At 39.3% G+C, this 15,033-nt stretch overlaps 2 protein-coding genes across 2 annotated transcripts; one reads left to right on the forward strand and one right to left on the reverse strand.

The window, feature by feature from the left end:
- Positions 1 to 441: 441 nt before the first annotated feature.
- Positions 442 to 4,044, reverse strand: LOC148912035 (ribosomal L1 domain-containing protein 1-like). Its single transcript, XM_089028536.1, has 6 exons — positions 3,989 to 4,044; positions 3,635 to 3,777; positions 3,199 to 3,313; positions 2,598 to 2,746; positions 2,044 to 2,142; positions 442 to 1,805 (listed from the first exon to the last, which is right to left on the reverse strand). The coding sequence occupies exons 1-6, from the start codon at positions 4,037 to 4,039 to the stop codon at positions 1,616 to 1,618; spliced, it is 747 nt and encodes a 248-aa protein (XP_088884662.1). The 5' UTR covers positions 4,040 to 4,044; the 3' UTR covers positions 442 to 1,615.
- Positions 4,045 to 4,860: 816 nt separating this feature from the next.
- On the forward strand, positions 4,861 to 7,179 carry LOC148912036 (large ribosomal subunit protein uL1-like). The gene is made up of 3 exons (XM_089028542.1): positions 4,861 to 5,023; positions 5,479 to 5,577; positions 5,816 to 7,179. Exons 2-3 carry the CDS (start codon positions 5,552 to 5,554, stop codon positions 6,003 to 6,005), a joined length of 216 nt encoding a protein of 71 aa, XP_088884668.1. The 5' UTR covers positions 4,861 to 5,023; positions 5,479 to 5,551; the 3' UTR covers positions 6,006 to 7,179.
- The last annotated feature ends 7,854 nt before the right edge of the window (positions 7,180 to 15,033 follow it).

Consider the following 15,033-nt stretch of genomic DNA (forward strand, 5'->3'; position numbering starts at 1 on the left):
AGACATATGGGCAATATTCATCCTCTATCTGCTCTTCTCCAAGTATGGCAAGTTAAAGCTCGGCAAGCCCAATGATAAACCAGAGTACAGTGACGCTACTTACTTCACTATGCTGTTCGCTGCTGGCATTGGTGTTGGACTGTTCTACTTTGGTGTCGCAGAACCAATCTATCACTACCAACCCAGTCATAAAACTGACTATGGAAACCGTTATCAAGGAAGGTATACCTTGATTACGAATTTCTTCAAACTTACTATGAAGTCGAAATTAATGAAACTCAATGATGTTCAAAATTGGGGTTGCGCTGGTACACCCAAAGTAATGTGCTGACCAGTAACCCTTACACGCATGCGCAGTGACGAGACCAGTGCAATGAATATATTTTCTCGACTACGGTTACTTTGCATTCATTCCAACCCAAAAAGAAAAGGCTAATAACGTTTCAGACTCGGAAAAATATGGATTATGCCAATGAAAATACACATGGAAATGAATATGGATAATATTTTACGGGATTACTTTGTAATCCGTACAACACTTTTCTATTATTGCGTCTCCTTGTGTTTTGATGCGCGCGCATCCCTAAGAAGGTCTATGCATAATTAGTTATATTTTACGAGCTATCTTATCTATAGCCAATGCCCACATTAAACTTAAGCACAACGGCAATAAAGTAGCATGTCCTATACTTTTCGATACAGCTATTTCAAAAAACATATAAAGGGTGTTTCGTGGAATACAAAAACCACTACACATTTCAACGACAACATCTGTGTTATTGGCAAGAATAACAATTACAAATACAAGTCAGTCCAGCTATTCTTGCATCTTGGAATGACCGATCTCCTATCACTTATCGCCTATTGCTTATTACCTATCATTGTACACCCCTTCAACGTTTTTTGAAATAGCTTTAAATAAAAGCTAGTGCTGCACTAATAAAATGAAATGAAAAGATTTCTTCAATAATGATATCTTCTAATTTGCAAATTTTTCCACGTAGGTATTCAGATAACCAGCGCGCACAAGATGCCTTGAATCTAACCCTTTTTCACTGGGGTGTACATGGATGGGTGGTCTATACTCTCATTGGACTCATCCTCGGATATTTATCTCACTGTAAAGGCATGCCCATGACCATGAGATCATGTTTCCATTCTCTTCTTGGTGACAAAATCTTTGGTACACTTGGTGACTTCATCGACATCCTGGGCGTGGTCTGCACCATGCTTGGTGTTTGCACTAGTCTTGGTCTCGGGGTCGTCCAACTTAATAGCGGTTTCCACCGCATGAATAACAACATTACCCAGAGCAAAGAAAACCAAGTTATCATCATCTGGTGCATCACTGCCTTGGCCACTGCATCTGTCATCCTACCCTATAGGTTGGCTGACATGGAATCAATTTATGGAAAATCATTATATCCCTAACTTCCCTGTCTTAAATGTTTTTAAATTTCATTTTTCGTATTATCATTTTTAAAATACCGAGAAAGCCACATTCAGACTAGCTTTCTTCCACTTCTGAGTCAGATTCATTTTCTTTCTCGTTAACCTTTCTTTTCTTCTGTTTCTTTTCTTTTATTGTGGCCTTCAGTTTCTTGACTGATTCTGACTATATCGCTATTGGTCTTTCTGGGAGAGAGTTATAAATAGGTAAAGACACTGAATTGGAGGTTTTTATGTTCAGTGTTTTGATATTTTTCCAGCCACGAGGAATGATATTTGCAATGCCTTTTGCAGTTTCCATTATGTTTGCAGTAACTTCTTCTTCTGTTAGATCTGTGTGTCCAATTTTGATGGCACTAAAAGTAAACAAGAAAATATATAAAGCTTTCTTCTTATTTGTTCAGGCATAAGATATCCTTGAGGTGCAAAATGAAATCATAAATTAAATTATAGTTTCAGATTTTAGAGTTCATGTTTTCCTCCTTTGGTCTAACCAAGCTGACTCACCTTTATCAGATAAGAATGCAACCTAACCGTTATAATAAGCCCTGCGGTTAAGAAGAGTTATTCTACCTTTAGACTTAGACTACTCACCTACAAGAGCCATGACCAAGAGACATGTATGTGCTTTGTAAGACTTTATTGATTTCTCCTTTTAAGTCTTTCTTCTTCAAACTGACAGGAATAGGAAATCTAAAAAGTAATTTGATAGTATTGATTCTGTGAATATCGACACTCTGCAGTATTATCTTATCTAAATCTAATCAGGTTTACCACTCCATGGTGGACAGAAAGCCTAACAGGAAACCAGAGAAAAACCCTTGAAGAGTGATAGAGAACCAACAAAAAATTCTTCATATGCACGAGGGTAAGTCAGGGAATTCAACCCAGATGTCCCTTGCTGAGAAGCAAGCACTCTCACTGTTACACCATCTATGCGTCCTATGTTACAGTCAATAATAATACATTCTAATTCTAGTAACTAAAACCATAATACTTTTTGGAAATCCAGGCAATCTTAGAACCAAGTACCACATAGTGTCAGGGATCGAGGACTAGGATTGAAAAATATAAGAGACTAGTATGCAAAAGGGAAAATCTGGCGTGATATAATCACCGGCCCTCCTCTGTAGTCTCTGTTAACTCACTTTTTTCTAGTGTAGAAAGCTTTCCCAAGAAACTTTGGCAATAGATGGTAGATAACGTCATCACAAATGAACAAGTCATACAAGCCTGCTAACTGTCTTTTGGATTCATAGGACTTGTAATTCTTCTTTAGTTTTGTTAGACTGATAACCTAAAAACCCAAGGCAATAATTAGGATATTATAAATATGTATTAAGTGTAACACCTTACCCATAGAATTATGGACAAAATCTTAATCCCTTATTTTCTTGTAATTATTTAAGTTAATTTATATTTTTAAAAATGTGGCATTATTCACCTATTAGGCACACTTAGTCCCAATGGGAATAATAAATGCTTTGCTTTCAACTATCCCATTCTTTTTTTTTTTTTCGATTCCTTGCCTACCTTGTTCTCATTGGTTTCTTTTGTCTTATTCTCATCATATAAACACTCCTTTCTACCACCTCTTTTTCTTTTACTTGGACGAAGGACTAGCATCCGAAACGTCAGTAAGATTTTTCATCTTTTCAAGGTGTATAATTTACCCTTTTGTCATTACTGTTTCATTTCTATAGCAATGAGTAAGCATTATCCCATAATGTCAATAATATTATAACATACCTTCTTAACAGAAGTGACCCCAGCCGACTGCAGAAGTTCCTTGACAGGTTTGCCTTCAGATTTAGTAATAAGACAGACCTCAGAGTCATCTGGATGCAGTGAATTACTAATGGCTCTGAAATAAAGATTTCATTGGTTAGCATTGTCCGTATTAACAACAATAACTGCACTGTTGCCATTTCCCTGAGTTTTCAAAAAGTATGGTGATTATGGAAACTATGAAACTCTGCCAGGGGTAAATCTCCGCTACATGCCTGGTTCAGAGGTGTAAATGACTCCAACCCCACCTCTCTCCCCCTCTTTTCCATGATGTTGTCCCTTTAACCTTAAAAATGAAGGATACAAACCCCCCACCTTCCTGGCCAAAGGCTCGAGTTTTCTATGATCTCAGCCCATTATTATCTATCACCCAGTATCTCCAGAGTTTAGTACTCACATTCTCTTAGGCTTTTTATCTGGTGCTGGGATTTTCTTCAGAGTCAGAATCAGCCATAACACCTGTTGGTCTCCTAGCAAGCTTGGTTTACTTTTCTCCTTCTCTTGAACATGCTTCATGAGAGCAGAAATAGCCAAATCAACCTGCATAAATAAGGCAAAATACGTCTTAAATGAAAGAAATTAAGCTTATGTCTGAAAAATGTAGTTCTTACACAATTTTTCGTACACAACATTTTATGCCGAAATCAAGCTACTGATTCCATAAATATCACATTATCTTAATTCCCATAGGAAGTAGGGTTCATGATATTCATTCTGTTATTACTAATAGTTTCATTTGGAGTTTTCAAACCTGTTTTTCGCTTAGAACACTCTCTGGAACAACCTTCACTTTGTCCGCCATCTTGGAACACGTGCTGCTAAACAATACCGCTGACCATTAAACCCAACAGCCTCATACTTTCCCAGAAGCCCTTCGAGACTCAAGTACACAAAGTTGTCTTTCTTCCTTTCTTTCTTTCTTCCTTTCTTTCTTCCTTTCTTTCTTCCTTTCTTCTTCTTCTTTCTTCCTTCCTTTCTTCTTTCTTTCTTTCTTTTTTCTTTCTTCCTTCCTTTCTTTCTTCCTTCCTTCCTTCCTTTCTTCCTTCCTTCCTTCCTTTCTTTCCTTATTTCTTTCTTTCTTTAAAATCATTAAAATTCATTAAAATCTCTTTCTGATATTTTTAATCTAAAACAAGTAATTCGCTCTCCTACACGTGTTACGCCCACATCTTCAACATTAATTGATGTCATTTTTACTAATTTCCACCTCTGGGATAATGCTTACTCATTGCTATAGAAATTAAACAGTAATGACAAAATGGTAAATTATACACCTTGAAAAGATGAAAAATCTTACTGACGTTTCGGATGCTAGTCCTTCGTCCAAGTAAAAGAAAAAGAGGTGGTAGAAAGGAGTGTTTATATGATGAGAATAAGACAAAAGAAACTAATAAGAACAAGGTAGGCAAGGAAACGAAAAAAAAAAAAAGAATGGGATAGTTGAAAGCAAAGCATTTATTATTCCCGTTGGGACTAAGTGTGCCTAATAGGTTAATAATGCCACATTTTTAAAAATATAAATTAACTTAAATAATTACAAGAAAATAAGGGATTAAGATTTTGTCCATAATTCTATGGGTAAGGTGTTACACTTAATACATATTTATAATATCCTAATTATTGCCTTGGGTTTTTAGGTTATCAGTCTAACAAAACTAAAGAAGAATTACAAGTCCTATGAATCCAAAAGACAGTTAGCAAGCTTGTATGACTTGTTCATTTGTGATGACGTTATCTACCATCTATTGCCAAAGTTTCTTGGGAAAGCTTTCTACACTAGAAAAAAGTGAGTTAACAGAGACTACAGAGGAGGGCCGGTGATTATATCACGCCAGATTTTCCCTTTTGCATACTAGTCTCTTATATTTTTCAATCCTAGTCCTCGATCCCTGACACTATGTGGTACTTGGTTCTAAGATTGCCTGGATTTCCAAAAAGTATTATGGTTTTAGTTACTAGAATTAGAATGTATTATTATTGACTGTAACATAGGACGCATAGATGGTGTAACAGTGAGAGTGCTTGCTTCTCAGCAAGGGACATCCGGGTTGAATTCCCTGACTTACCCTCGTGCATATGAAGAATTTTTTGTTGGTTCTCTATCACTCTTCAAGGGTTTTTCTCTGGTTTCCTGTTAGGCTTTCTGTCCACCATGGAGTGGTAAACCTGATTAGATTTAGATAAGATAATACTGCAGAGTGTCGATATTCACAGAATCAATACTATCAAATTACTTTTTAGATTTCCTATTCCTGTCAGTTTGAAGAAGAAAGACTTAAAAGGAGAAATCAATAAAGTCTTACAAAGCACATACATGTCTCTTGGTCATGGCTCTTGTAGGTGAGTAGTCTAAGTCTAAAGGTAGAATAACTCTTCTTAACCGCAGGGCTTATTATAACGGTTAGGTTGCATTCTTATCTGATAAAGGTGAGTCAGCTTGGTTAGACCAAAGGAGGAAAACATGAACTCTAAAATCTGAAACTATAATTTAATTTATGATTTCATTTTGCACCTCAAGGATATCTTATGCCTGAACAAATAAGAAGAAAGCTTTATATATTTTCTTGTTTACTTTTAGTGCCATCAAAATTGGACACACAGATCTAACAGAAGAAGAAGTTACTGCAAACATAATGGAAACTGCAAAAGGCATTGCAAATATCATTCCTCGTGGCTGGAAAAATATCAAAACACTGAACATAAAAACCTCCAATTCAGTGTCTTTACCTATTTATAACTCTCTCCCAGAAAGACCAATAGCGATATAGTCAGAATCAGTCAAGAAACTGAAGGCCACAATAAAAGAAAAGAAACAGAAGAAAAGAAAGGTTAACGAGAAAGAAAATGAATCTGACTCAGAAGTGGAAGAAAGCTAGTCTGAATGTGGCTTTCTCGGTATTTTAAAAATGATAATACGAAAAATGAAATTTAAAAACATTTAAGACCGGGAAGTTAGGGATATAATGATTTTCCATAAATTGATTCCATGTCAGCCAACCTATAGGGTAGGATGACAGATGCAGTGGCCAAGGCAGTGATGCACCAGATGATGATAACTTGGTTTTCTTTGCTCTGGGTAATGTTGTTATTCATGCGGTGGAAACCGCTATTAAGTTGGACGACCCCGAGACCAAGACTAGTGCAAACACCAAGCATGGTGCAGACCACGCCCAGGATGTCGATGAAGTCACCAAGTGTACCAAAGATTTTGTCACCAAGAAGAGAATGGAAACATGATCTCATGGTCATGGGCATGCCTTTACAGTGAGATAAATATCCGAGGATGAGTCCAATGAGAGTATAGACCACCCATCCATGTACACCCCAGTGAAAAAGGGTTAGATTCAAGGCATCTTGTGCGCGCTGGTTATCTGAATACCTACGTGGAAAAATTTGCAAATTAGAAGATATCATTATTGAAGAAATCTTTTCATTTCATTTTATTAGTGCAGCACTAGCTTTTATTTAAAGCTATTTCAAAAAACGTTGAAGGGGTGTACAATGATAGGTAATAAGCAATAGGCGATAAGTGATAGGAGATCGGTCATTCCAAGATGCAAGAATAGCTGGACTGACTTGTATTTGTAATTGTTATTCTTGCCAATAACACAGATGTTGTCGTTGAAATGTGTAGTGGTTTTTGTATTCCACGAAACACCCTTTATATGTTTTTTGAAATAGCTGTATCGAAAAGTATAGGACATGCTACTTTATTGCCGTTGTGCTTAAGTTTAATGTGGGCATTGGCTATAGATAAGATAGCTCGTAAAATATAACTAATTATGCATAGACCTTCTTAGGGATGCGCGCGCATCAAAACACAAGGAGACGCAATAATAGAAAAGTGTTGTACGGATTACAAAGTAATCCCGTAAAATATTATCCATATTCATTTCCATGTGTATTTTCATTGGCATAATCCATATTTTTCCGAGTCTGAAACGTTATTAGCCTTTTCTTTTTGGGTTGGAATGAATGCAAAGTAACCGTAGTCGAGAAAATATATTCATTGCACTGGTCTCGTCACTGCGCATGCGTGTAAGGGTTACTGGTCAGCACATTACTTTGGGTGTACCAGCGCAACCCCAATTTTGAACATCATTGAGTTTCATTAATTTCGACTTCATAGTAAGTTTGAAGAAATTCGTAATCAAGGTATACCTTCCTTGATAACGGTTTCCATAGTCAGTTTTATGACTGGGTTGGTAGTGATAGATTGGTTCTGCGACACCAAAGTAGAACAGTCCAACACCAATGCCAGCAGCGAACAGCATAGTGAAGTAAGTAGCGTCACTGTACTCTGGTTTATCATTGGGCTTGCCGAGCTTTAACTTGCCATACTTGGAGAAGAGCAGATAGAGGATGAATATTGCCCATATGTCTTGTGTCCCGATGTACAGCCATGTCCAAGTTAGAGTTATCCAATCCTTCCATGTTGGGATTTCTTGCTTAGCTGTGTCCGTCCATCGCAGGCAAAATATTACGAATCCCCAGATTATAGCCGCGGAGACAAATGTGACCACAGGATTGAAGTCTACTCGGAAGAAGCGAAATATTTTGAACTTAACATTACGCCATTTCCTTCGTATTTCTTGTTCACCTTCGATGGCCATCTTCCTCGAAGCGTCACTCTGAAATACATCGATTGAACTGAATGAAAACTGTTTGAATATCTTAAGGCATTTATATTCCTATCTTAACATATTTTCGTGGGTTTTCAAATTCAAAAACTAAAGAATGCTTTTGTCTAAAATTGAAAGTCCCACCTTGTAAGTATTTCTTTTATTTGTCGTAAAAATAGAAAGTACATGTATGCGTAGAATGAATTAAACTGTACAAGCCCGTGAACATAGGATTAAGAGAGCATTTACGAGGACAAAGCGAGGACAAATCATTAAACGTCCCGAGAGATTTAAATAAATTTATTCCAGGTTATTCAGTTACTAACAAGCAAGAAGCAAACAAGTTGAAATAATAAAAGTGTAACTGACTCGAAGAACAAGTCTCAAATTATCACTTATGGACCCGAACAGAAACAATATTAGAAAGAAAGAAATAAGGTGCCAAGCGCTGATACTTACACTAAAACCAGTTGTCATATAAAAATAATGTGCAAAGCTTGGATTAAGAGAAAACTGAAAATAATCGTTAAAAAAAATTGTTACTAGAAATTTTATTAAAAAATAAGCAATCTAAATAATTATTTTGTAATGTCATTATAATCTGTTGAGGACTATTTATTTATTTATTTATTTATTTATTTATTGTCGTGATCGTTAATTTCGAGTGTGCGCGATTTGGCGTTGATGAAAGAAAGAAAGAAAGAAAGGAAGGAAGGAAGGAAGGAAGAAAGAAAGAACTGAACTGAACTGTTCTTTATTTATACACGGGATTCCTTCAAATTATCACATTTGTTTTACAAGGGAGCCGTAATTTAAAAATGATAGTTCAGTGTAGAATTAAAATGATCTAGAATATAGTATAAATAGAAATGTATATATATATATATATATATATATATATATATATATATATATATATATATATAGCTATTGTATAAATGATAAAATACATACAGAAAAAATTATAGACCATTGACAGACAGGTCAATATTTTTTAGTTTGGATTTAAAGTCGTTAATAGATTTGGCTTCTCTGAGATTTTTAGGTAAAGAGTTCCATAGTTTAGCACCTCTATAGTTAAAACTGCGCTTTAGAAATTCAGTTTTGGGGTGAGGTAGACATAGTTTTGAAGTACATTCTCTTAAATTATAAGACGTTTTTTCATGTACATGCGAAAACCCCTCAGATATGTTAGAGGGATATAGCTTATTCACAGATTTGAACATAGAGACAGCAAGAGCCTTTTTGCGTTTATGCTCAAGATTTTCCCAGCCAAGACTTTGTAAAATATCAACAGATCTAATATCATAGTCTGACTGGGTTATGACTCTTGCTGCTCTGTTTTGCAGTTTTTGTAGTTTTTCGGCAAGTTCTTTGTTTAAATTACCCCATACTTCGCAGCAATAATTAAATAGAGGTTCTACTAAAGAATTATAGATAACGATTTGAGTAGCAGCAGGTAGGGGGACTCGCGGACGCCCGCGAAAGGGCATGGAATTTCACGGGTATTGCCTGGGTCCCGGGCCCCTTCAAAAGATGCGTCGGCTGGCGGGGATTACCCGTGTCCCAATTGCGTGACCTAACGGAAGATAAAATATTTGTTTTATATACGATGCACGAATGTAAAGAGTTTGTTTATGACTTCTGTGTAAAGTGCTTGAAACCCAAGTTTGTACCTACTAAACCAAATAAGTATGTTTGTTGTGGTAAGAAAGTGCATATAGAAGATGACACGTCAGCACAGTGTTACGAGTGTGGTAAGAACATTCGCAATGCCTTACCAAATGCTACCAGAGAGCAGTATTACGCCAATGGAGGTCGTAAGAAAACACCTTGTAAGAGAATAAAATACTTTAGGGACTGGATGAGTCATATCCCAAGGTTATCGACCGGTATATTTAGACAACGAAGTAAAGAAGAAAATCATAGACCACTTAGAAGAGCCAACCCCACAAAGTCTACGGAAAACGCTGAAAAAATTAAAGCTAGGGAAATATTATAAGAGTATATATCCCCTATCTTTTGTCTGAAATTACCGGTAAGCCTATTCCCGAGGTTTCTGATATGACAAAAGCCGAGTGGATGTTTTGTCGGCTGGATAAGGATATTCCTTATTACCCTGACGTAATCTACGAAATATTCCACGAAATTGACCCCAACCACCCCCTGTTAGGATGGATTCCAAGAAGATAGTGAATCTTATGGCATAAGATGAGTAATTAGCATAAATCTTATGCCATACGACGTTGATTACGCGTAATTTCCAGACTGTCGTTCAATATGTAAACAAAATCCTGTCTCGCTTTTTTCAAAGCAGATGTTTACTGAGCGAGCTTTCTTTGAAGCTCTTCTTTCGCTTCTTGGTAGATCTTTTTGCGAGATTCCTCGGAAAGATCTTTTACGACTGTTTTTTTGTTTCTTATGTCCGACTTTAATTTCTCGTATTTGTCTTCTTCGGCTAAGATAAGCGAGAATTCTACGTCGTCAATTTTACGGTCACGCAAAGCCTTTGAGACAAGGTCGGAAATAGTATTTACTTTAGCCCTTGACAGAGCTATTGTCGTGTCATGCTTGGATATTTTACTAGACAACTGTTTCATAATGCCCGTAGCAACAGCCGAAATGATACCACAGGCTGCCCCAACGCCGGCTAAAGGAACCCCAACAATTACTCCGGGTCCGGTAAGCGAAGTAGCAACGCCGGAGCCCGTTAACACAACAGATATGGATCCTGAAGTTATCGCAATCTTATGTAGCGTACTCCAGGCTCTGACGTATTTCTTCCTAACTTTTTCGTAGTGTTTTGCTTGTCCTTCCAAGTAAGCCAGTATTAAATTTGCTTTATTAAGCCTGAAGTTTTCGGCATTCATTTCGTTAGGTTCCTTAGGAAGTTCAGGATAAAGTGGAGGTGCTGATGGTATAACATCCATTATATATACTAATGTACGACGCTTTTGGGAATGATATTGAGGAGCAGCCACATCACGATAACAGAGACTACTGGAATTGGAGAGCATTTAGGAAGATGTTTCCGCATGCAGACCCTAGTAAGTTCGAAAGAAGACCCGATGGGATCTACTTTAACGGCTCCAGAATGTACAGTAATGAGGATTTGAAACCTACGCCTCAGCTGAAGCATCCACAACCTAAACCCGTGCATGTCGAACCCGGCTGGTCAAAGGAATTATTGTTTGGTGCCAGTACTTATCCGATACCCGCGGTTCCATTTGATGAACATCCAAGCTTGGGCCTAACGTTGAACATGCGGGTCTCTAACAACCATTCCTTTCCGTTAAAGGTGCGAGATATCTTCAAAAACGTTCCCATTGTTCATACCACCGCTAAGGAATCTCATGAATGGTTAAGTGGTCCTAACATGCGTTATTGGCCGCAGCAACTAAACTTTGCGGTTTGGTGCGCCACTAGCGGCTGTGGTGTGAGTGCGAAATTGATGAAGAATTCAATATTTATGTTTCATTTTCACTTCACGGTTAGGAGAATACTACATGAGATGGGCGTTACTGCATTGCCAGGAGATGCTGCGTTTTATCCTAGAGATAACAAATACGATGTTCCAGCCTATGACAGGCTTTGTAAAGAGTTTGGAGTCGTGGGGAAAGACTTTAGATGTACTGCGGGCGCCAGCAATGGTCTGGGACATATTTGGGCTTATTGGGGTATTGGTGGACACGAGCTAAGCGATAAGGAAGTTCATGCATTGCGGCTACAGTGGAACACGGGATATCATAAGGAAACTCACGACAGTAGCACCTTCTTCGAACCAAATGCTAAGACCACTAAGGAAGTTAGAGACGGGCCTTTGTTTAAAGACGAGGGTGGTAAGTATGCAGGGGCCAATCCATTGATTATTAAGATTACCAACGACGAGCAAACAAAGCAATATCTTAATTTCATACCCCCAGAAGGTAAAGGACTAACTAGAGCCGGCCTTGCCCGTTTGAACCGCAGCATAGAAGCTTACGTGTATTCTATCCTTGGAGCTCAGGTAAACACCCGATCTAGCATAATTGGAAATACTGGCGCCGCAGAAGAGACGCGAGCCGAAGCCTTGATCTTATTCGAAAGTTCAATCTTGGAGGGCGACATTAGCAAGGGCGTACAGCGTTACCAACTAGCTATACAAAATTCTAAGGCAAGGTTGGACTATGCAGTAGCCCCGGGTTGTTGGTTAATGCCTAGTAATTTATCTATAAATACTGGTTCTGTAGTAGGATACAACAACAAACTTCAACGAGCTACTAAGGATATGAAGTTTGGGGTGAATGACGTGAACTCTGACATGACCAAGGGCATTTCTCACTTCGTAGAGAAGCCAAAGAAGGTACACGCAGAAAGACCAATTCCCAAGCCCACAGCCCAAAAGAAGGTCCTGCCTACGATACCCGAGGAATATGACCATAACTTATTAAAAGCCGGCCTAGCAGCTGCAAGCATTGGTCTGAGTTATTATATATGGCGATGAACAACCCCTACGTAGCTGGAGTAGATTGTGTCTATACGACTTACACAGGCGAGAAAAAATACAACCAGGCATCTTGGGTGGACGTCACCGGGATGTCTGTGAACCTGAACTACTCAGGAAAGAAGCTGATAATGTGCAGTATTTGCATTGGCACGAGTAGCCACGCCAACGTGGGCTTCAGATTCCTGGATGACAATGGCATACTGCAGCCTATGAGAAATAAGACAAACAACAGAGAGCCTGCGCATTTCTCCGTAGAGGTTGCTGACTGCCACGGGAATGTAAAGCTGCAAATACGCATAGATGACAGCGGGACGGCTACCGTGAATAGTATATATGACCAAAGGGATAATGATTACAATCACGCGACCATTAGCGCCCTTGCGGTGTTAAGTATATGAATCCACACGTAAGGGAAGATTGGTTTCTTTGTGACTTGGAGGAGAGAAAGTACAAAAATGATGAGTGGCAGGACACTGGATTATGGGTGAGGGTTGGGGGCCTGGGATTGATAATGTGTACTATTAGTGTCAGTACGGGGTGGGGTTGTCACCTCGGCTTTAGAATTCTAGATGAAACCAACACCCCATTGCCGCCTTATGAAACGAAAGGCAGCAGGCATGCAGTTCACTTTTCGACGCAGCCTAGTCCACCCAGCGTAGAAGATCTAACGCCCGTGACTTTTTACATAATAGCCAATTGCCAATATGCGAAGCTTCAAGTTCGACCCAGCCATGGTGCTCTTGGTCGCCCCGGCGCGTTTCAAATGAATGCTGCTCCGGCGGTCGGTCCTCTGACGGATGCTACTTGGAATCATAGGACTATTAGCACTATGACTGCGATACCTTTAGTTCCAAGTTACCAAGGCGGGGCTAATACTATCTTTACTTATCCCAAGTCAAGGACGCCTCGGAGGCCTGACGACGATAAGCCCCCAGTAATACACAATGATAAGATCAACCCCTCATCTTCTTCAGGAGGACCACCCCGATAGCTACTACCAGGATCCAGATGTTATTCCCCACGAACTTTAACAGTTCTCCGCCGGCCTTAAGTGCCAAGGGAAACGACAGAACCCAGCAGCCCAGGCAAACCGGCTGCCATCTTTTTTCCCAAGTCCGTCAAACCAGAACCCAGTTTTTTTACGCCTGCGCCCGTAGCCTTAAGAGCGGATAGGATCACGCCTACTACGCTCGAAATAGCAACCGCAAATGCCAGCGGAACGCCATACTTTAAGAGGGCTCTTTTTACTTTTTCCTTGGTGGTAAGTCCCCGTTCCCTCTCCGCGGTGGCAAGTTCCGTCTTGCCTCCTCGAGTTTTTCCAGCGTGGTTTCCAATTCCCTTTCTGCAGCTGCCCGCTCTCCTTCGGGGCGTGTTTGGTCGGCTATTATTTCCCGCTGCGCGTCGGCCGTGATGTTCTAAGTCTTCGACGGCCCCATCTAATTGCCGAATTTGCTCGTCTTTGAGGGCAATTTCATTTCGCAGTTGTATGCCTTCCTGTTCGGCTTCCGCAAAGGCATTGGCAGAATTTGCAAGTGCTTCGTCCAGCCCCTTTGCTACTTCCAAGGAGTGCTAAAGGACTGCAGCGTCCTAGTCTGCCTTGCTTTAGCGTCGTTGAGTTCTTTCTTGGACTGCATCGTATCTTTCAATTATTTCATCCTTTCCCTTTTCGTAGTTTGTAGGTTGTCAATTAGTTGTTGCCTTTCTCCTCCGCGGTCATTCTGTATGTATTTGATTCTTTTCACAAGCCTTGTATTTCCGCGTCTTTTTCCCTTCGAAGGGAGTTCATGGCCGCGAGATGTCCCTGTTCCAGGTCTTCGATCTCCTGGTTAGACCTTCAAATGCCTTACTAAAGACTTCGGCTTCATCCCTTATCTTCTGAAGTCCTGTTTTTGTAGTCCTCTGTCATTCCGCTGCTTCGGGCGGCATTTGCGCAAAGGCGGCGTATAGCCTTTGTTTGCCGATTTTTATTGCTCCTCGGACATTTTGCTCCTGTATGCTAAGTTAGGTTTCCCAATAGCCTGCCTAAAGTTGGAGGAATCTTAGGGTTGGTACAGTTACCTACCTCTTTCATCTCTTATTACGTAGACTTTAGAGCGCTTCTTGAAAGTTATGCCCAGGATTATTCTTTACCCCATTCTTGTCTTCATCGAATAACATTATTGCTTTCCTTGCGATCCAATCGGGGTGTAATAGTTCAATCCAGCTACAAAGTCGCACCGGTTGTTCTTTTTCCCATGGTTATCCATCGTTCCTGGATTTTACTTAGCCATTGGGTTCCATAGGATTGCTTATAGGAACTAAAGTCTTCCATTTGTGATATTCCGAATAGGTCCTTTATGTTTATGGTATTCTCTTGGACTTATTACTTTTTCTCTTAATTGGAGCGCATAGCATCGCGTGTGGATCTCTGCCATACTGTTAAGGATTACTTTTTTTAAAGTAACCTTACTAAAGAGACCTTCTGTTAGTCTGAACGTTTAAGTCATCACGAGAGGCTAAAGTGTAAACTCTGTATTGTCTTCATCAAGTAATGTCAGGAACATACTTTGACCACTTGCTATACGTTTTGTTTAGGAGGGACTTGAGGTAGCCTTACATGGGTGCAAAATCGATTCGCTATTCATACGTTCGCCTATTTATAATATCGTATTAATGCTTCATTTCTCAAGAACAAGTGACTTATAACCA

This window comes from Actinia tenebrosa, unplaced genomic scaffold, assembly GCF_029948245.1.
Source record: "Actinia tenebrosa isolate PJP-AT-01 unplaced genomic scaffold, QUT_ActTen_1.0 PGA_scaffold12__29_contigs__length_12842862, whole genome shotgun sequence".
NCBI lineage: Eukaryota > Metazoa > Cnidaria > Anthozoa > Actiniaria > Actiniidae > Actinia > Actinia tenebrosa.

Coding starts and splice junctions, on each gene's coding strand:
- LOC148912035 (XM_089028536.1), bottom strand. CDS start 4,039: ATGGCGGACAAAGTGAAGGTTGTTCCAGAGAGTGTTCTAAGCGAAAAA. Junction 3,314..3,634: donor GATAAAAAGCCTAAGAGAAT/GTGAGTACTAAA, acceptor TCTTTATTTCAG/AGCCATTAGTAATTCACTGC. Junction 1,806..2,043: donor CTTGGTCATGGCTCTTGTAG/GTGAGTAGTCTA, acceptor GTTTACTTTTAG/TGCCATCAAAATTGGACACA.
- LOC148912036 (XM_089028542.1), top strand. CDS start 5,552: ATGTCTCTTGGTCATGGCTCTTGTAG. Junction 5,578..5,815: donor CTTGGTCATGGCTCTTGTAG/GTGAGTAGTCTA, acceptor GTTTACTTTTAG/TGCCATCAAAATTGGACACA.